Here is an 18,977-nt window from a genome sequence, read left to right as displayed (position 1 = left end):
TTATCAAGCACACAGCCTCTTTGGATCTGGTGTAATGTTAGTGCGAATTGTTCGGGGCCCAGGTAGTAGTAATGGCTTTGGTAGCCCAAGAGACACCTCGGCCGCAGGCACGAAGGACTTTGTAGTGTAGCCGTATGATATTTTCAGGGCACTCTGTAGGCACCTAGTCGTATAGCTCGTCCAAGCGTTGGCGGATGATGTAAGAGAAATCAGCGCACGCAATTGCCGATGACTTAAGTTGTAGCTAGTTGGCGAGAGCGAAAGGATGAAGCAGCCGTAGCAAGACCAGTATCCAGTAGCCGTAGACCCTGCCGCGTATCACTGTGATGGTCTGGTCTGGTCTGGGGACATTGGCCCAGAACTATTCGTACCACTGCGACTCTAAAATACGGGAGTTGACAAGCAAAATCTCTTCCCTGCGTACCCTGTTCTCGTTGACAATATCTAACGACGGCACTCACCCATTATCTTTACCAGTATTATGCAATCATGACATGAGCCTGAAGATTCGCCCCGTCTGCGACTCCAATACCATCACGACGGCGATTTTCCTTGACTCCGTACCGTCCCTTCCGCAAACTTCTTAGCGTCTCAGACGGTCGAGCTGCGCCTCGCCCTGCGGCAACCTACATCAACTGGCTCCTTGCGAATACGACCGGACAGTTTGTCAGAGAACTCTTCGTGTAGTCGGATTCTTTCGACACTGACCACAGCAACACCATCCTTTGTTGGGGGGTCGATATCCTCATCCAACGGGTTCCCTATCGTCGCTCGGTGCAATTCCCTTTACCCCGCCGCTGAGCTGCCGAAGTCGACGTCTTCGGACCACCTGCTGGTGGTCTACACACCACAATGCCTGAAGCGAATCTGCCTGCGTAAGTGTTTCCATCGAGTATCAGATGTGGTGTACATGCTGACGGTCTCGCGAACAGCGAGCCCAATCTTCGAGTCACGAGTATGTCACGTCCCTCCACCCACGATTGTGCTCGACTAACATCATGCTATAGTCATTGCGGCTGACGGACTGTACAAAAGAGATGTGTTCAGTGAGTTTGGCAGATAAGAAACCATGATACATGGATGCTGATCGAGCGTTTAGGATTTCCTGACCCATTCGCGGTCGCGACTATCTCTGGGGAACAAACCAGGACCACTTCCGTCATTAGGAAGACCTTGAATCCCTACTGGAATGAGTCTTTTGATATGTTCGTTATGATTTCCCTGCTCGTTGTGGCAATCTGATAGCTAACTATCGTGCAGGAAAGTTACAGAAGACAGCATTCTTGCCATACAAATATTCGACCAGAAGAAATTCAAGAAGAAGGACCAAGGATTTCTCGGAGTCATCAACATTCGCATCGGCGATGTCATTGAACTAGACGTGGGCGGAGACGGTTCGTTTATAATGTGCTTTTGTTGCTGTATCGCCTACTAACTCCAGCAGAAATGCTGACTCGGGATCTTAAGAAGTCTACCGACAATCTCGTCGTCCATGGCAAGTTGATCATTAATCTGTCCACGAACCTGAGCGCGCCGCCTCCCAATCCCCAGGCCAATCGGCCACCCGCGAGTAGTACCCCGAGCATCAACGGGTCGGCCTCGCTTGGTAGCAGCACCAACGTAAACCAGTCCTTACCCATTCGCTCAAGAAGCCCTGCACCATCGCGCACTGCCACATCAGGATCAGGAGAAGCAAGAGCTTCAACTACCGCCGTGAATGGAGCTGGACCACAAGTCTCGACCAATGGATCTGGAAGGACAGGAGGCTTCAGCTCTTTTGAAGACAGCCAGGGGCGCCTGCCAGCCGGCTGGGAGCGCAGAGAGGACAATCTGGGTCGAACATACTACGTGGACCATAACACCAGAACCACTACTTGGACCAGACCATCAAACCACATGAGTGAGACTGAAGTACGCAATCGTCTTGATGCAAATATGCAGGTTGAACGACAGCGACATCAGAATCGCATGCTTCCGGAAGACCGTACTGGGGCCAATTCGCCGAGTCTGCAAGAGTCTCGTACTGGCTCTCCTTCCCAGAATTCTGTGGCGATGATGGCTACAGGTGCGACAACGGCCGGCACCGGGGAGCTTCCCGCTGGGTGGGAAATGCGACACACTCCAGAAGGTAGAGCTTATTTTGTCGACCACAATACAAGAACCACAACTTGGGTTGATCCTAGGCGACAACAGTATATTCGCATGTATGGGAACAATCCTGCTGGCAATAACACCACCATCCAACAGCAACCGGTCTCGCAACTTGGTCCCTTACCTAGTGGCTGGGAAATGCGATTGACCAACACCGCCCGGGTATATTTCGTGGATCATAACACGAAAACCACAACCTGGGATGACCCGCGCTTGCCGTCCTCTCTGGATCAAGGCGTGCCGCAGTACAAGCGAGACTTCAGAAGAAAACTGATCTATTTCCGCTCTCAACCTGCGTTGCGGATCTTGTCTGGGCAATGCCACATCAAAGTGCGCCGGGGCAACATATTTGAGGACTCGTACGCTGAAATTATGAGGCAAAGCGCTACAGACTTGAAGAAGCGCTTGATGATCAAGTTCGACGGCGAAGACGGTCTGGACTATGGCGGTCTTTCTCGGTAAGGATCCCCTGACTACATTTAAGGTATTCACTGACAAACAACTAGCGAATTCTTCTTTTTGCTGTCACACGAGATGTTCAATCCGTTCTACTGTCTATTCGAATATTCAGCTCACGACAACTATACCCTACAAATCAACCCACACTCTGGCATCAACCCCGAACACCTGAATTACTTCAAGTTCATTGGCCGTGTAGTTGGCCTTGCGATCTTCCACCGCCGATTCTTGGACTCCTTCTTCATTGGCGCTTTCTACAAGATGATGTTGAGAAAGAAGGTCCAGATTCAGGACATGGAAGGCGTGGACGAAGAGTACCACAAGAACTTGACGTGGACTCTGGAGAATGATATCACTGACATCCTTGATCAAACCTTCTCGATTGAAGACGAACAATTTGGAGAGACCAAAACTATTGACCTGAAACCCGGCGGTCGAGATATCCCTGTTACAAATGAGAACAAGAGAGAATATGTGGAGTAAGTCCGAGTTTCTCATGGTCAACGGTTATAGCCAATACTGACTCTGCATAGGCTCGTTACTGAGTGGAAGATTGTGAAGCGTGTCGAGGAACAATTCAACGCCTTCATCACTGGCTTCAATGAATTGATCCCTGCTGATCTTGTCAACGTGTTTGACGAGCGCGAACTCGAACTTCTGATTGGCGGTATTGCTGATATCGACGTTGACGACTGGAAGAAGCACACCGACTACCGTGGCTACCAAGAGCAAGATGAAGTGATTCAAAACTTCTGGAAGGTGGTCCGAACATGGGATGCAGAGCAGAAGAGTCGTCTCTTGCAGTTCGCAACTGGCACGAGCAGAATACCCGTCAATGGGTTCAAAGATCTCCAGGGTAGTGACGGGCCTAGACGATTTACCATCGAAAAGGCAGGTGAGATCAATGCTCTGCCGAAGAGCCATACTTGGTATGTTTTTCAAATCTTCGCTTATCACTGTTATTAACATCACAACCTAGCTTCAACCGTCTGGACTTACCTCCCTACAAGACCTACGACGTTCTCAATTCGAAACTCTCCACAGCCGTGGAAGAGACTCTTGGTTTCGGCCAGGAGTAGGACCAGCCAAGTGAGGTCTTCCATAGGTGTACTTCGTTGCGAGAAGTGGTGATGTTGCGTCAGCACGCAACCTTGGGCGGTATTAGCGGGGCCTGGCGATATCCACGAAAATACCGGATTCTTCCTGTCTCGCCGTCATGCGGAAATTAGCAAGCAAAGAATCAGTAATCATCGTGCATACGTGTCACGAAGATGATCTCGAGCCAAGTCAGCTCAAGCGTGCTTCTGAAAGTCCGAGTCTCTCTTTGGTGGTGAGATAGAAGTTTTGCTCCAAAGGCTCGTACCTGAGTCATGGCGCGAAAGGGGGTCTTGCACATAATAATGACGGGATGGAGTTTGTTGGACGATGTGGGCGACGTCGACGCGTGCGGAGGTCAACTAGATTTGATACAATACTGAGCAAACCCCGGCACTTTGTGGATTTTGTACGGAGGTGTGAACTACAACATTAGCACTGCACAAACTTGGGAAGTCATACTTATAGGAGGGCGTGGGGTCTGCAGACATTCTTTTTCACATTGCATCAGAGTAAATTCTTTTCTCTCGTTCTTGTTGTCAGACCTATCCTATTGCCATCCTAGCATCGAATCGAACTATCTAATTTGCTTTCGATGCCGTAGTACAAATTTGGTGGGTACCAGGCACTTTTCAAGCGCTGTCATGGTATGAGAGTGGCTTCGCTTGTACAGAGCGCCCTCGCTGAGCACAGCGCAGTACGTTTATAGCGCAAACGTGTCAAACCAGCCTCATGGATTGTACGGTACTAGGGCCATATCCACCCATTTGGAGAGTACGGCGGAGGGTTCTCTTCAGTCTGCTCGCCGACGCCGACGCCGACACGGGTGACGGCATGGGCAGACTCTGCGAGACCAGGGGCCAAGTCGTCGTCTGGTACGCAGGCCCATGAGGTATCCGGTGAGCATGACTCCTCCTCGTCGTCGTCGTCGTCGCCGTCGTCGCCGCGAGACTGTCCATGTTGCCTTGCTCTTGCTGTCGTTGTTGCGGTGGTTGTTGCTGTTGTTACCACGTCGGGAGCGTTGGAGCTTTCTCCCGCCCGCAAAAGGGAGTGTCGGTCCTGTTGTATCTTTCTTTTCAACGCGGACCACTTCGAATCTCGTCTGCGGGAAACACGAGGAGGGGGAAGAGGAGGTTCTGACGAATAACGGGCGGGATCTTCGATGACAGACGCAGTGGTGGATCTGGTGTTTGTGCGAAATAGACGATGCTCGTTCGAGGTCGCCCTGTAGATGTATGCGGACGTGGCGGAGTCGAGGCTAAGGTCGCTGTCGAGAGTTGGAATCCTTTCGAGACCCGTGTCTTCGGGAGCAGCCAGAGAAGATGAGGGGCTGCCGCCGCTGTCAGCAACAATAGAATCATGGTCATCTTCGCGGTCGAGAGACGAGCCTCTTCGATACCTTCCGAAGTGGCCCTGGGAGTACCATAGATGCAGCACCTTTCTGTATTCTTTGAGGCTTGCGTCGAAATCGTGGTCTTGGTACATCACGTTACATGTCTCGGCGTAGCTCAGCTTCCGAACCAGGAGGAGCTCAAGAATGTGCGCTTTCAGCGTACACCACTCCTTGACCCTGTCTTTGGACATGGACGGGGCCATGGCTGTGAAGGAGAAGGTGTCCTCTGACTTTTCAGCATTGGTGCGTGCAAAGCGCAAGCCGCAGATGTCTGTCTGGTTGAGGGTGGCGAGCTGTGGCGGTCGGATCACTTGTTGGCATCGAGGTCGCATCTTAAGAAGAAACTCTGTGTTGTATCTCCAGTAGCCTCTTTTGGAGTCGTAGACACTGTCGCCACTTGGAGCGGCCGTCTCGTTGAGATACGCTCGGTAATTGACGGTGTCGAGATGCCTGATGAACTGGGGAACGTCGGCGTCTGGATCATCCCTGACGGCTTCATCGCCGCGCATTTCTCGACGAGACATCCGGAGAAGTTTCTGACGCCTGCGGTTGTACTCTTCGAGGTCGGCCTGGCGGGCTGCGGCATTCCTAGCCCGTGCTTCTACCATTTTCTGGTTCCAGTGGTGCCGAGTAGTCCCTCCGATCTGTCTGGGCAGTGCTTTATCGCACCATAGACAGATCCTTCTTCGCTCCTTGTCGGCATCGAGCTTGCTGCCACATTGCAGACCGTGGCAATCCGTGTCCCCGGAGGAGATTGCTTCCCAGTTTTGCAGGTCTTTACAGTCGAGACATAACCAGCCGTCGTCCTTTAGCGTGCAGGTACAGTAATTCTTGGTGCTGCCGTTGGGGTCGTGCCACTGAGTCTGCTTGGTCCCAGGTACGGAAGAATCCAATTCAAAGCGGTGGCTTCTACTGATGTTCCCGGATTCCCAACACCCCTTGCATAGGTAGCGAATCCGGTTCTGAAAGGTATTCTCGTGGCCTCTGGCGAAGGAAGATCGAACGATGCAAGCTGCACAGATAGGTCTCGAGCAGTATCGACATGGCCTCGGGTTTGAGCCTTTTGTATGACTTGGAGACGAGCATTCAAATGGAGCACGATTCTTGAGGCTCTGCCAGTATGTCGTCGCGTGCTGGCCGACTCTGAGCTCTCTCCTGACGGCGACGGATTTTCCCAGGTTATGGGTGCATTCCGGTCTCTCGAAGCCATGAAGAACTGCACGGAGTGTGGCACTGAGCCTTGAAAGCGTGATCAGATCTCCAACAGGGAGTGTCTCGCTCAGGCTGCTAGCAACAGGCCATAATGCCAGAAGGGACTCTAGGCCTGGTGAGGACTGTTCCTCCATTGATTCGCAACTCGCATCTGGCGAACGTCGACCGTGACAGGCGGGATGGGACAAAGATATGGAACGGGCATTGTGTTACTCTGATTTTCTGTTAGTCATGATCGGCACCTGCGATCCAAGTCACTGTTCCCCATGGGGTAAAAGAATCAGCCAGGAGGTGGTGGTGGCGCAGTATGGACTATGGTAGTGTGTATGTGCCCGTGTTGGCCCGAAAACATGACATATCCATTGCGACGTTGGGTGTTCACTGTACCTCGTAGGGCGGAGTCGCGGCCCGTCTCGAGGCTGGAAAAGCAGCGTGAAATCGCTCTCCATTTGGAAGTCTTTCTGCGTCGCTCTCAGCGTGCGGAGAACGTTGTTTTTTATGGCAGCTTCAATCAACAGTGACTAGTGACTTTTCTCCCAAACCACACCAGGGTCGAGTTGGGTTCATTGTACAGATGAGTTCTTGAATTGCGATACTCTGAGTACAGCAGTCGCCGTTGATGCGTCGAGCTCGTGCTCTTGCCCAGCAAGCAGATCCTTCTACCTGCGTTTGTCTCACCACAACAACCAACTTCCGCCATGTCTCTTCAATCCTACATTGACAGTGGGTGGACACTTTGAACCCATGCTTCATTTCCTGACGATATGACTGACGATCAAAAATAGAGAAAGTTCTTGTCATTACCGTCGATGGGCGCACACTTGTTGGTACTTTACTATCCTGCGACCAAGTCACCAATATTGTTCTCAACGATACTGTGGAGCGCATCATTCGCCCAGCAGACGACCCCGAACCAAGTTCCCAGGTCAGCCATGGCCTCTATCTTGTAAGAGGTGACAACATCACCATCGTGGGTCTAGTCGATGAAGAGTTGGACGACAGTATAGACTGGGAGAAAGTCAGAGGCGAAGTTATCGGCACCACGAAACATGTGTGAACTGGTTACAAAAAGAGCTACTTTTGGATTGGAAGGCGTGACTATACTGGCTACCTATGATCACCATCGAGCATCCTCTTGCAAGGGACCAAGAATCGATGCTGCAAGCAATACTCGGAAGAGATTTCGTCGCAAGGTGACGGGCTGTGGGACCAACTTCCACACCCGAAAACTCGCGGAATTGTCTACTTCCAATGATGCATCCGCTCGGATGAGCCAATGCATGCTGGCGATGTTCCGGCTGAAGCTTGCCATCTTTGGAAACCTGCCCTCATGGCTGCAAAGAGACCGACAAGGGTGTAAAATATCCCGACAAGCAGCTCTTCAAGACGCCTGGACAGAATAATGGCCTTGCTGGACAACACTACGGACAAGAATCATGTCCAAATTTCGATGTGAAGGTGCAAAATTGACGCTGAGTCACCTCTGTCAAGCGGGATGTATCTATTCCTGCGGCGATCGGCCATCATCCTCGGCATATCAGACATTCTATTCTCCTCATTCTCGGCTTCTTTTCCGATCACATCAATCTGTTAACCTGTTGCATATCATTGAAACGTTTTGGTCCTTGTCAGAGCTTTCGGACAGTGCTCATGACCCCCTCGGATTCGAGATCAGTAAGTAAAGCGGAACGCGGGATGGTCGTCACCAAGATTTCTCTTTTCGTCCTCATGTAGTTGATACCTGTAATCTCTTCGACCTTGCTCGCGCAATGCGTTCTCTCTCCTAATGTAGAAGAGGAGTATGACGGCGCTTATAACGCACAGCCAAACCAAGGCGAGGCCAAGTCCAAACCCAAGGTGATATTCGGGCGCTTCGCTCGTTATGAACATATTTCTGCAGAAGGTTAGTCAATGCTGCTTGTCATTGTTTGACAAGAACTTACGAGGCTATTATACCTCCGCAGTTACCGAAGCCTACCATCATGGCGCTGCTGATCCCCCTTTTATAGTGGCCCGACATGTTGTTGTTCACCCATACAAGTGTGATTGGTTGAGCAATGTACCCACCTGCGATGACCAGATAAAGAGCAAAATATCGAACCCCAACTGCCACCTTATGCATGTTCAAGAAGATGACATACCCAATGGTGGCCACAACACAGCCAAAGATGACGAAGCCGAATCGGTGGTGGAGTCTGTCACTCAGTACAGCGGCCGTAAGGGCACATATGGTGGCGACAACAAAGATGGGAATGGACATGACTTGAGCATGAATCGAAGTCCAACCCAGTTGTTTGAGGATCGTAGGTGTGAATAAAGCTCCCGAATAGCTGGTTGTCACAATACCTAAATACATGGCGATACTATGCTCATGGGATTAGCTCTCTTTGGCACTTAATCGATGGAAAGCAGTGGTGACTGACCCAAGGTACATTTTCACGTCCCCGAATATCCGCTTCGCGGCTGTCTTGTTCCAGTGGTTCATTGTGGCGTTCTCGACATCGAGAGCAAGACGGCGGATGAGAAGCTCTCGCTCATCGCTCTTCAGGAACTTTGCCGTTTCTGGCCAATCTGGAATGATCCAGTAGGAGATGGCTGCAACCACAACAGTAAAGATACCCTCGAGGATGAAAATCCACCGCCAGCCTCCGTACCCGGCGATCCCATCCATGAAAGCGATTGCGTATGCCAACAAGCCCGAGAAAGCGCCTGCAATGATGGATGCCGAAAAGAATAGGTTGAAACGCAACTGAAGTTCAAAGCGTTTGTAATACCTTCGTGCAGGCGTTAGCCAAGGGCCCCAACGTCCTCACAGCTGTTCTCTTACATGGAAATCAGGTACAGACATCCCGGAAAGAAGCCAGCCTCTAGCGCTCCTATTATTACTCGACAGACCACAAGGCCAGCGAATGATCGTGTGAGTCCCTGGCATACCGTCACAACACCCCAGAGTGCCATAATGACGCTGATGAAGATGGAGGGGCGCATGTTCTTGAGGAGCGCGTTCGCGGGCGCCTCCAGGAGAATATACAACACAAAGAATGAAAAGAGGGCGATGTTGTAGTCGGAGCCGTGCATGTTGAGATCTTTTTCCAGTCCTTGAATCCGCGCATTACCGATGTTGATGCTGAGGGTTTGGTTAACATCGGCACTCTCCTGGACCACGGGTAAGAAGGATTTACCGATCAATGAAAGCGCATAGAAAGAGCAGGAACGTGATGGGAATCAAGTTCAGATCGACCTTCCGCAAGAGCTTCTTCTCGAGCACTGGATCAATGTCCAGGCCGGCTTCTTTGAGACTGATTGCATTGCTCTCGACTTTATCCATGGGGACATCTTCAATCTCGGACTGATTACGGCCTTTGTCCGTCATCTTCGCAGGCAGGCTTGGTCCAGGGGGAGAACGGGAACTGAACGAGAAATGACCGCAGGATAGTCTCGTGGCCAAGCTAGAAGATGTCCAGCAGAGATTACAACACAAGAAACCTGAAAGGATGAGCAAGGGATAGGTGTCGGTCGCATAGGCGGTACACTAGTTATATACCCTGAGCATTACCTACATCCGGTTGCCGATCTTAAACGTGAACCAGTCGCTGAAGAGGACAGCAGCCGAAGACAATTCCCGTGAACAAGACGTCGCTATCATTCCGTTCTGGGCTGCCAATGAAGTAAACTCTTGGTTCCGGGGTATACACTAGGGCCTTTGGTCGAGCATCAACGACACCGGGCACCCTCCATGTTTCGGGAGCTTGGTTCGACCGGATTGCTTGGCCACCTGCACTCAGTGCAAAGAAGCGGAAGGAGATCCTGCCAGGACCCTGAGATGATGGGCGTGGCCGGCAGGTTACCGACCCAGGTATGAGACAAGCACCTTTGTCCCACGTTGAAGCCGGCCCAAGGACAAACGACAAGTTACAACTTGCCAGCAAAGCTGACCCATCTGAAGGACCAGGGGGGTCGATCCGGGCGCTTGGCTCTCGCGGGGCTCCCGCAGAACACTCCGCACGAGGGCTTCAGACGGAGGCAGTGGCTGATTTGGAATTGACAGCTTGAATAGCCTGAAGACCATTGGATAGACGACATCTGGAGAAAGGAGGTCGTTAGGGGTTGTGTGTGTGTGTGTGGTCGATAATCTATGTGACCCCCGTAAACTCGTATTTGCGGGGGAGCTGGAAGAGCGGAATTAAGGACGACGAACGGAACCAGACACCGCTGTTTTCAGGTAATTGGTACTACGCCCCCCTGCCCACCTCTGCATTACGCACAACACCTAATCTAGGTACCTACCTGGCGATTGTGCAAGGCTGCCTGCTATCTCGACGTTGTTCATTGGACCCTAATCATTAATCTGTCTCTTGACTTCTAGTTAAAGGTAGTGCCTGTGAGGGGGTCACTTCTCGTTAAGGGGAGCGTCTGTGAAAGGTTACTCTCATGTAAAGGTGATGCCTATGAAGGGCCAATTCTTAGTTGTTAATGATGACGCCTGGAGGGGACTGATTTAAGTGCCTGAAGATGATAATATCTTTGAGGGGGTGATTCTAGTCAAAGGAACCACCTGTGAAGGGGATGATTCTGGTTAAAATTCCTCCTGTGAGGGGTTGGTTTTAGTTAAAGACGACGCCTATAGCTTCGATATAGGTAAAGGTAAGCTTAACCTGTGAGGGGTGACGGTACGAATTCTCAACACCTACAGTACCTTGTATAAAAGAAACCTAGGTATAGCGCCTTGGCGTTGTGCGTGATACACAGAAGGGGTGTGCTTGAGATCAACGACCGAATGAGGACTATATTGTACTGTTGATCTATTCTGAAAGAGCTTTCTCTATGGCATCCTTGACGCCGTCTATGCATTCGAGCTCCAATGGATCGTTACAAGGTCATGTTCCATGCTTCTCGCTTTCTTTAGGCAGCGCATTTCGCGAGTACACCCTCCCAGGGCTTCAACGGAATCTTACCTGTCAGCGGCTTCTCGGGCTTCCCCTTGATGTAGGTGCTGCAAGCGTAGAAGTCGACCTTCAGGGTCTCAGGCAAGGACCACTCAACGTCCTTGCCCGAGAAGTTCAACACGACCAACCACTTCTCGCCCGCCTGGCTGGTGCGGATGTAAGCGAGGATGACGGGGTCCTCGGGTGACAGTTCCTGGTAGTCACCGTACACAAAGACATCGGCGTGTTCTTTGCGGTCGTGGATGCCGCGCTGCCAGAACTGCCACGTCGACAACTCGTTGCCGTCGTCCGCCTTGATCTGGTCCTCGGCGTTGATGCCGGACTTGTAGTCGTCCATGACGCGCATCCACGGCTTGACGTCGGGCGGACAGAATCCGGCATTGGGCTCGCGGGACCACTGCATCGGCGTGCGCGCATGGTCTCGTGCCTTCATGTGGATGACCTTTTTGCCGTACTCGAGCCCCTTGGGGTCATCCTTGTAGATCTTCTGGCACTTTTTCCAGAAGTTGATGGTCTCGATGTCCTTGTACTCTTCCTCAATGTCCCATTCGGTCGGGGCGTTGCGGATCCCGATCTCCTCGCCTTGGTAGACGAACAGCGTGCCGCCGAGCGTGGTCTCCATCAACGCGAGGAGCTTGGCGCTCTTATCGCGGAAGGCGTCGCTGTCGTCCGCGTACCGGCTTATGCTGCGCGGGTTGTCGTGGTTTTCGATGAACACCGAGTTCCAGCCATCGTGCTCGATCATCACGCGCTGCCAGCGCGTGATTATGGACTTCATCTCCTTGACGTCCCAGGGCTTCAGCGCCATGCGGACGTTGGGCTTGTCGATGTCGACGAGGTCGAAGATGAAGATCATGTTCAATTCGCCGGCGTTGGCACCGACGGTGCGGAGGATCTCGTTTTCGTCAGACACGCCGGGCATTTCACCCACGGTGATGCAGTCGTACTTGGACAGGACCTCACGGTTCATTTCGCGGAGGTAGTCGTGCAGCTTGGGTCCGTTCACGAAAAATTGCATCCCGGGTTGATACGGGTGGGTGGCTGGGTCGAGGACGATGGGTGCATCTGGGTACGTTGGTTCCTTGGAGATCAGGTTGATCACGTCCATTCGAAACCCGGCCACGCCTCGGTCCAGCCAGAATCGCATCACATCCCACACGGCTTCGCGCACCTCGGGGTTCTCCCAGTTGAGGTCGGGCTGGTCTGGCGTGAAGACGGAGAGGTAGTATTCTCCCGTCTCGGTATCATAGGTCCATGCCGAGTTGGCCTCTCCTAGGATTTGTGCCCAGTTGTTTGGTGGTTCGGGTACGCCTGCTTCGCTCACGGACTTCGGTGGCTTCCAGATATACCAGTGTCGCTTGGGGTTGGTCTTGGAGGACCTGCTTTCCAAGAACCAGTCATGGCGGTTTGACGTATGGTTTACTACGAGATCCATCATGAGTTTCATGTCGCGCTTCTTGAGCTCCGAAATGAGATTGTCTACATCTTCGATGGAGCCGTAGATGGGATCGATGACTTTGTAGTCTGCAATGTCGTAGCCCATATCCGCCTGCGGTGATTTGTAGATGGGCGATGTCCAGACCACATCGATGCCCAATTGTTTGAGGTAGTCGACTCTGGAAGTGATGCCTTTGACATCACCCCAGCCATCACCGTTGGTGTCTTGGAATGATGACGGGTAGATCTGGTAAACCACGGATTCCTTCCACCATTTTCGGGTGGCGTAGCTGGACTGCTTTGCCATGTTGTTTCGGTCTTTGACACAAGGATGAAGATGTTAAAAAGGAGAATGAGAGACAAAGAATCCGCAGAACGTCAGAGACACAACTGAGTCTTCAAATACGTGGGATTTTCAATGGAGAGTATCCGGGTCACCATATGTCATGTTGACACTACAGTTGTTCCGAGAGATTCGCCGCCCTGACGATCCCATGGCTGGATGAGGAAATCCTGCCGTAGATTCCTATTCCTGAGTAGTCTCTATCATCTTTGTGGCCCTTTCCCTTCGTCTCTTCTTGTTGGCGACGGCGATATGTTAAAGCACTCGAAGAGAGAGCAATCCCGGATGCGCGAGATGGAAACGGTCTACGGGCACGACAACCATAAATAAGCCTCCGCCTCAGTGTGGTGTTGTCAAAGCACGGGGTCTTTCGGGGGGCTCATCTAGGGTTTTGGTCTCCGTCGAGATCGATGGCTTAATCGACCCCGTCTTGGTCAGCGTGGCGCCCGGAACGGCGCAGGCGTACAGACATGTTGAAGCACCATTGAAACGATCTGGAAATAGGATTCTCACAATACATTATGAGTACATAAAATCGATTCACAATTACGGATGTGGAGTCGCTTTATCGTTGTTCCGTTCCGCAATCAGTGCGCGATACCCGGCAAACACACTCAAGTTGATGCCGCGAACGCAGCCCGTTCCGTTCACCAACCACGGAATTGCTCCGATGTTTCGTTCCCATGTCGACGACTATGGGCAAACCCAGTCCGATCTTGGGGCTCATCCCAAGAGTGTATATTCTCAGACGACACTTCAATCCATCTACGCCCAGCAATATTGGTGAAAGAGACACCCGAAAGCGGTTCCAATGGCATCATCCACCAAATCCTGGGTTCTCATCCCCAAAGGCAGTCATTTCTCTCTAGCCAACTTGCCGTTTGGTATCATCTCGACATCCTCGAAATCAACTCCAAGACCGGCAGTTGCAATTGGCGATCATTGCCTGGACCTCCAGGAGTTCTCGGCATCAGGGGCTTTCTCGTCGCTCGGAATCGATGTATCGGTATTCTCCAAACCAACTTTGAATGACTTTGCAGCATTAGGCCGGCCGGTTCATCGCTCGGTGAGAAAATACCTTCAGGATGTCTTCGCCGAAAGCACGTCGAATCCGCAAGCGCTGCGAGACAATAAGACTTTACAGGAGAAATGCCTGATTCCACGCAGCGAGGTCACGATGCACGTACCCATGCATATCGGAGACTATACCGACTTTTACGCTGGAAAGAACCATGCCTTTAACGTTGGTTGTCTCTTCCGAGGACCAGACAACGCCCTGCAGCCAAACTACACACATTTGCCGGTGGGTTATCACGGTCGAGCATCGTCGATAGTTGTCTCAGGAACGCCGATCACAAGACCCAATGGACAGATCTTGGAGAACCCAGCAGCCACTCCCAAAGTTCCGACCTTCAGCCCTTGTAAGCGGCTTGATATTGAGCTAGAGTTAGGAGCTTTCCTCTGCAAAGGAAACAAGATGGGCACGAACGTCCCAATCTCAGAAGCGGCAGACTACATCTTTGGCTTTGTCCTCCTCAACGACTGGTCCGCGCGAGACATCCAGGCTTGGGAATATGTTCCCTTGGGACCTTTTCTCTCCAAGAGCTTTGGCTCCACTATAAGCCCCTGGATTGTTCTGACGGATGCCCTGGAGCCGTTCAGATGTACTGGCATTCCAAACGACACGCAGTTGCTACCATATCTGCAAGAGAAGGAGGAGAAGAACGTCTACGACATCAAGTTACAAGTTGATATCACGCGTAAGTGCACTAGGCCTCATTCAGGCAGTTCTGTCGGAAGGCGAAGAAATGGGAATAATCTGTGCTGACTACTACATTCTGATAGCCGAGGGGGGCGAGACGACGACCATCTTGAAGTCGAATGGACGACATTTGCTCTTCTCGTTTGCACAGATGCTCGCTCACCATTCCATTGGAGGCTGTCCGATGGCCGTGGGAGATATGTTTGGCTCTGGCACCATCAGTGGGAGTGAGCCTGGCACTGAAGGCAGTATGTTGGAGATTAGTAAAGGTGGAAAGGAAACCATCGCGCTTAACGGTGGAGGGGAGCGGAAGTTCTTGCAAGACGGCGATACCGTCACCATATATGGCGTGTGTGGCACCGAGGAGTCTGGCCTGGTCGGCTTCGGTGAATGCACCGGTCAGATTCTGCCTGCTCCTAAGATCTGAGTACCCAGTAGGTGACCTCGCAAGGGTGACGTCTACTAGTTAGATAGATCAAAGAGAGCAATCTAGTCAGTGACCCTCAGGATCCTTGGTAGGGAATTTGCGTCTAGACGTCTTCGTTGGGTCTTCACCAGCGCTGGTAGGGCCGATGCAATAATCCGACCTCGAAATGACTCCCGGGCAAATGTGGGTGTCAATTCCGCGCCCCGAGTCGTTCGCCGCAGACTTGCGGGGGCGCCAATCAGGCTGTGCTGATTTTTGATTTCAAGGGCGCCTTTGGGGGTTTCCGGAGTTGCCACTTGTGCCTTTTAGGTGACTAACTTCCATTGTTCAGTTATAGGATCTTCAAAGTTCAGGGAACCCTGGTTGTTGCCCGCTGGTGCCAGAATTCCCCGCGTTTGCGCCTACCATCCCTTTGTTTAACTGGCGACCTCAACCTCACGGCGTATTTCCGCACTCTTCGAAGACCATCCCTTTGATCTCCTCCGCCCTTGACCCCTCCTGTGGCACCCATGACGGAGTCAACTGGTGTGGGACAAGTGAGCATCGTCCACAATAAGCGCTTACAGCAGTGACGCGAGGGGGATTTGGCCAGAAGGCCATGTATCCGCGGTTAGACGTGGATATACAATACGACCATGGTGTGTTACACTTCTATACAGTACAGATATAATAACTAACTCCCGACAGGACACACTGACCTGTGTAGTACCATCCACTCTGTTCTTCCTCGAACACATATCATAGGAAAATCACGTCCCAACCAATATCGTCAACGTCAAGGCCACTGACTCTGACCCGGCGATATGCTCGAGGCACTCTCTCCCACGACGCTCTCGTTCGTCTTCCTCGCCCTCGGATACTTCTTGATACGGTACCTGAACTCCACGGACCAGCCAAAGATCAAGGGTCTTCCTGAGATCCCCGGCGTCCCGCTCTTTGGCAATCTGCTCCAACTCGGTCAGGACCATGCTCGAGTGACGGCCGCCTGGGCAAAGAAATACGGCTGGCCAGTGTTCCAGACTCGACTGGGCAACCGCCGCATCGTCTGGGCCAACAGCTTCGACTCTGTCAAACACTTCTGGATCAACAACCAGTCGTCCTTGATATCACGCCCGACACTGTACACCTTCCACAGCGTCGTTTCCAGCAGCCAGGGCTTCACCATCGGCACATCGCCATGGGACGAGTCGTGCAAGAGACGCCGCAAGGTGGCGGCCACGGCACTGAACAAGCCGGCCGTGCAGAGCTACATGCCTTTTATTGACCTTGAGAGCTGTGTGGCCATCAAGGACATGTACAAGGACTGCATGGACGGGGCTGTCGACTTGGATCCGAGAAAGTACTTTCACCGCTTCGCCCTGAACACCAGCTTGACCTTGAACTATGGAATTCGTATTGACGGAGGCATCGACCAGGAACTCTTGAGAGAAGGTAAGCACAAATGTTTTCAAACTTGTCAACAGAAGATCCTTTTTTCTCCTTGGACCTGCTCAAAAAAAGGGTCTAATCATTTCACCATCACACAGTCGTCCACGTCGAACGTGTCGTGTCCAACTTCCGAAGCACATCCAACAACTGGCAGGACTACATCCCTCTTCTTCGCCTGCCGTTCATTTCCCGTCAGAACAAGGCGGCCGCAGAGTACCGGGCGCGGCGCGACAAGTACCTCACGACCTTCTTGGACATGCTGAAGGAGCGCATCGCCAAGGGAACAGACAGGCCATGTATCACGGGCAACATCATCAAGGACCCCGAGGAGACGCTGAACGACGCCGAACTCAAGTCCATCTGCCTGACCATGGTCTCGGCAGGGATCGACACGGTTCCCGGGAACATGATTATGGGGCTGGGCTACCTCGCGTCGCCTGAGGGCCAGCAGATCCAGCAAAAGGCCTACGAGGAGATCATGAAGGTCTACCCGACCGACGGCGAGGCGTGGGAAAAGTGCCTCGTCGAGGAAAAGGTGCCTTACATCACAGCGCTGACCAAGGAGATTCTGCGCTTCTGGACGGTGATCCCCGTCTGCCTGCCGCGCACCAGCATCAAAGACATCAAGTACAACGACGCCGTCATCCCGGCCGGCACGGTGTTTTACATGAACGCCTGGGCTGCGGACTATGACGAGACGCACTTCAAGGATCCCGCCAAATTCATACCGGAGCGCTACCTGAACGACCAGGAGGGTAGCGGCACGCCGCACTACGGCTACGGAGCCGGCAGCCGCATGTGTGTCGGCTCGCACCTGGCCAACCGCGAGATCTACACGGCCTTCCTGCGCATGATTGTCGCTTTTGAGTTTGTCCCCGCCCGGGACCAGAGGGACTGGCCTGTCCTGGACGCCCTGGAGTGTAATTCCATTCCGACTGCGCTGACTACGGAGCCGAAGCCCTTCAAGGTGGGCTTCAGGATAAGGAACAAGGCCGCCTTGGATATGTGGATCCGTGAGAGTGAGCAGAGAACAAAGGATTTGTGAAGGATGTCGAAGACTTGAGGATGAGACTTTGGACAGGAAGGGGCGGAGGAAACAAGAATGAAGAGGGGATCAAAGAAAGTTGATCTGCCTTAGATAATGTCTTATTGTTCATATTCGTAATATAGACACCGCGCCTCATCATCTCACGGAGCACTTTATTGCCCTGTGGACACATTGCTCTGATGGGATGGATCAAGGTACCGCTTGATGGGCCAAGTTGGCTGTCTTATGCATCCTTTCATGGATGGGGGCTGGTCTGTTGCAAGCTTTGCATCGTTCCTTCGGTTTTTCAGCGGACGGACCAAACAAACACTTCGACCTTCGGAAAACGATGGTTAGTTGAACAAAAATAACAAGAGCACAATAAGTTTTTTTGTTCTTTTTCAACCAAAGCCCACAATCCTGGAGGAACCTGCCACACAATCCCAACAATCCAAACGTATCCTTATCACCTGGCCGCTCCGTCTCCGGCTGGATTACCTTGGGGTTTCACACTGGTAGTGATTTAAGACGTGACCCTCTAACGTTCCTCCCATGGCTGTAGAAAGCAAAGCAGACCGGATCTACTATAATTCTTACCCAGTGACTTACCTACCTTCGTATACAGCAACGCACTCCGGCCCCCGCCTCCCCTCTATCAACGGCCTCATCTGCTCATCTGAGATCACGTTGCCGTAACGGCCGCACGAGAGAGGAAAGGAACACCTGAGAAGCAAACATCTGCAAGACCGTGACGCCCACAGACGCAGTCCCCTCTTCCATCTTGAACGAAAAGAGCAAGTGACGGAAGCGATATGGGCCGTAGCCCAGAAGGAAGGTGTTACGCCACGGAACACGTGAGGTGGTGGGATAGAAACGAGTTCATCCAGGTCGCCAAGGAAGCCCTGGAGCAACACAGGAGGGAGAAGCTGCAGTGTTCGAGCAGACGAGGTGAGTTACATTGTCCTTGGGCACCAGCACATTTCCGTACTTTGTTTGTCGAGTATCACCAGACTGTTTGGCGTTAGGCATGTGCATGTGTAGATGCTGTGATAATGCGCGACGATCGGGAGACGTCGTATTACTCTCCTTCGCTCGAAGGGAGAATGAGGACTGTGGTAATTTCTCGCGCGTGCCAGATGACGGCAGGAGCCGCCAGATGCACAAAAAAAGCCTCTTGAGGGACAATCATCGTCCTCACACCACGGCCAGGACGAGTCGATTGTGGCTACATCGTTAAGCGCACCCGGGTCGCCGAGAGGAAGACCCCCGAGAGATGTTGCTTGGATGAGGAAAATAC

General features: G+C 52.3%; 7 protein-coding genes across 7 annotated transcripts; 4 read left to right on the top strand and 3 right to left on the bottom strand.

Annotated features, from left to right (window-relative positions):
• Window positions 1–852: 852 nt before the first annotated feature.
• On the top strand, window positions 853–3,689 carry PV08_02630 (uncharacterized protein; the record flags this gene model as incomplete). The annotated part of the gene is made up of 9 exons (XM_016376988.1): window positions 853–875; window positions 933–955; window positions 1,008–1,046; window positions 1,100–1,205; window positions 1,261–1,394; window positions 1,442–2,609; window positions 2,658–3,089; window positions 3,144–3,539; window positions 3,590–3,689. The coding sequence occupies 9 exons, from the start codon at window positions 853–855 to the stop codon at window positions 3,687–3,689; spliced, it is 2,421 nt and encodes an 806-aa protein (XP_016238558.1).
• A 763-nt stretch (window positions 3,690–4,452) lies between these two features.
• Window positions 4,453–6,444, bottom strand: PV08_02629 (uncharacterized protein; the record flags this gene model as incomplete). The annotated part of the gene is made up of 1 exon (XM_016376987.1): window positions 4,453–6,444. One exon carries the CDS (start codon window positions 6,442–6,444, stop codon window positions 4,453–4,455), a length of 1,992 nt encoding a protein of 663 aa, XP_016238557.1.
• A 564-nt stretch (window positions 6,445–7,008) lies between these two features.
• On the top strand, window positions 7,009–7,367 carry PV08_02628 (uncharacterized protein; the record flags this gene model as incomplete). Its single annotated transcript, XM_016376986.1, has 2 exons — window positions 7,009–7,033; window positions 7,096–7,367. 2 exons carry the CDS (start codon window positions 7,009–7,011, stop codon window positions 7,365–7,367), a joined length of 297 nt encoding a protein of 98 aa, XP_016238556.1.
• A 614-nt stretch (window positions 7,368–7,981) lies between these two features.
• PV08_02627 (uncharacterized protein) lies at window positions 7,982–9,683 on the bottom strand (the record flags this gene model as incomplete). The annotated part of the gene is made up of 5 exons (XM_016376985.1): window positions 7,982–8,204; window positions 8,254–8,673; window positions 8,734–9,084; window positions 9,138–9,437; window positions 9,493–9,683. 5 exons carry the CDS (start codon window positions 9,681–9,683, stop codon window positions 7,982–7,984), a joined length of 1,485 nt encoding a protein of 494 aa, XP_016238555.1.
• A 1,529-nt stretch (window positions 9,684–11,212) lies between these two features.
• PV08_02626 (uncharacterized protein) lies at window positions 11,213–13,000 on the bottom strand (the record flags this gene model as incomplete). Its single annotated transcript, XM_016376984.1, has 1 exon — window positions 11,213–13,000. One exon carries the CDS (start codon window positions 12,998–13,000, stop codon window positions 11,213–11,215), a length of 1,788 nt encoding a protein of 595 aa, XP_016238554.1.
• Window positions 13,001–13,847: 847 nt separating this feature from the next.
• On the top strand, window positions 13,848–15,225 carry PV08_02625 (fumarylacetoacetase; the record flags this gene model as incomplete). Its single annotated transcript, XM_016376983.1, has 2 exons — window positions 13,848–14,796; window positions 14,882–15,225. The coding sequence occupies 2 exons, from the start codon at window positions 13,848–13,850 to the stop codon at window positions 15,223–15,225; spliced, it is 1,293 nt and encodes a 430-aa protein (XP_016238553.1).
• Window positions 15,226–16,028: 803 nt separating this feature from the next.
• Window positions 16,029–17,698, top strand: PV08_02624 (uncharacterized protein; the record flags this gene model as incomplete). The annotated part of the gene is made up of 2 exons (XM_016376982.1): window positions 16,029–16,656; window positions 16,752–17,698. The coding sequence occupies 2 exons, from the start codon at window positions 16,029–16,031 to the stop codon at window positions 17,696–17,698; spliced, it is 1,575 nt and encodes a 524-aa protein (XP_016238552.1).
• Window positions 17,699–18,977: the final 1,279 nt, after the last annotated feature.

This window comes from Exophiala spinifera (genome assembly GCF_000836115.1).
Source record: "Exophiala spinifera strain CBS 89968 unplaced genomic scaffold supercont1.2, whole genome shotgun sequence".
Classification (NCBI taxonomy): Eukaryota; Fungi; Ascomycota; class Eurotiomycetes; order Chaetothyriales; family Herpotrichiellaceae; genus Exophiala; species Exophiala spinifera.
The sequence above is the reverse complement of the archived record's forward strand: the minus strand, read 5'-3'. Positions and strand labels throughout refer to the sequence as shown.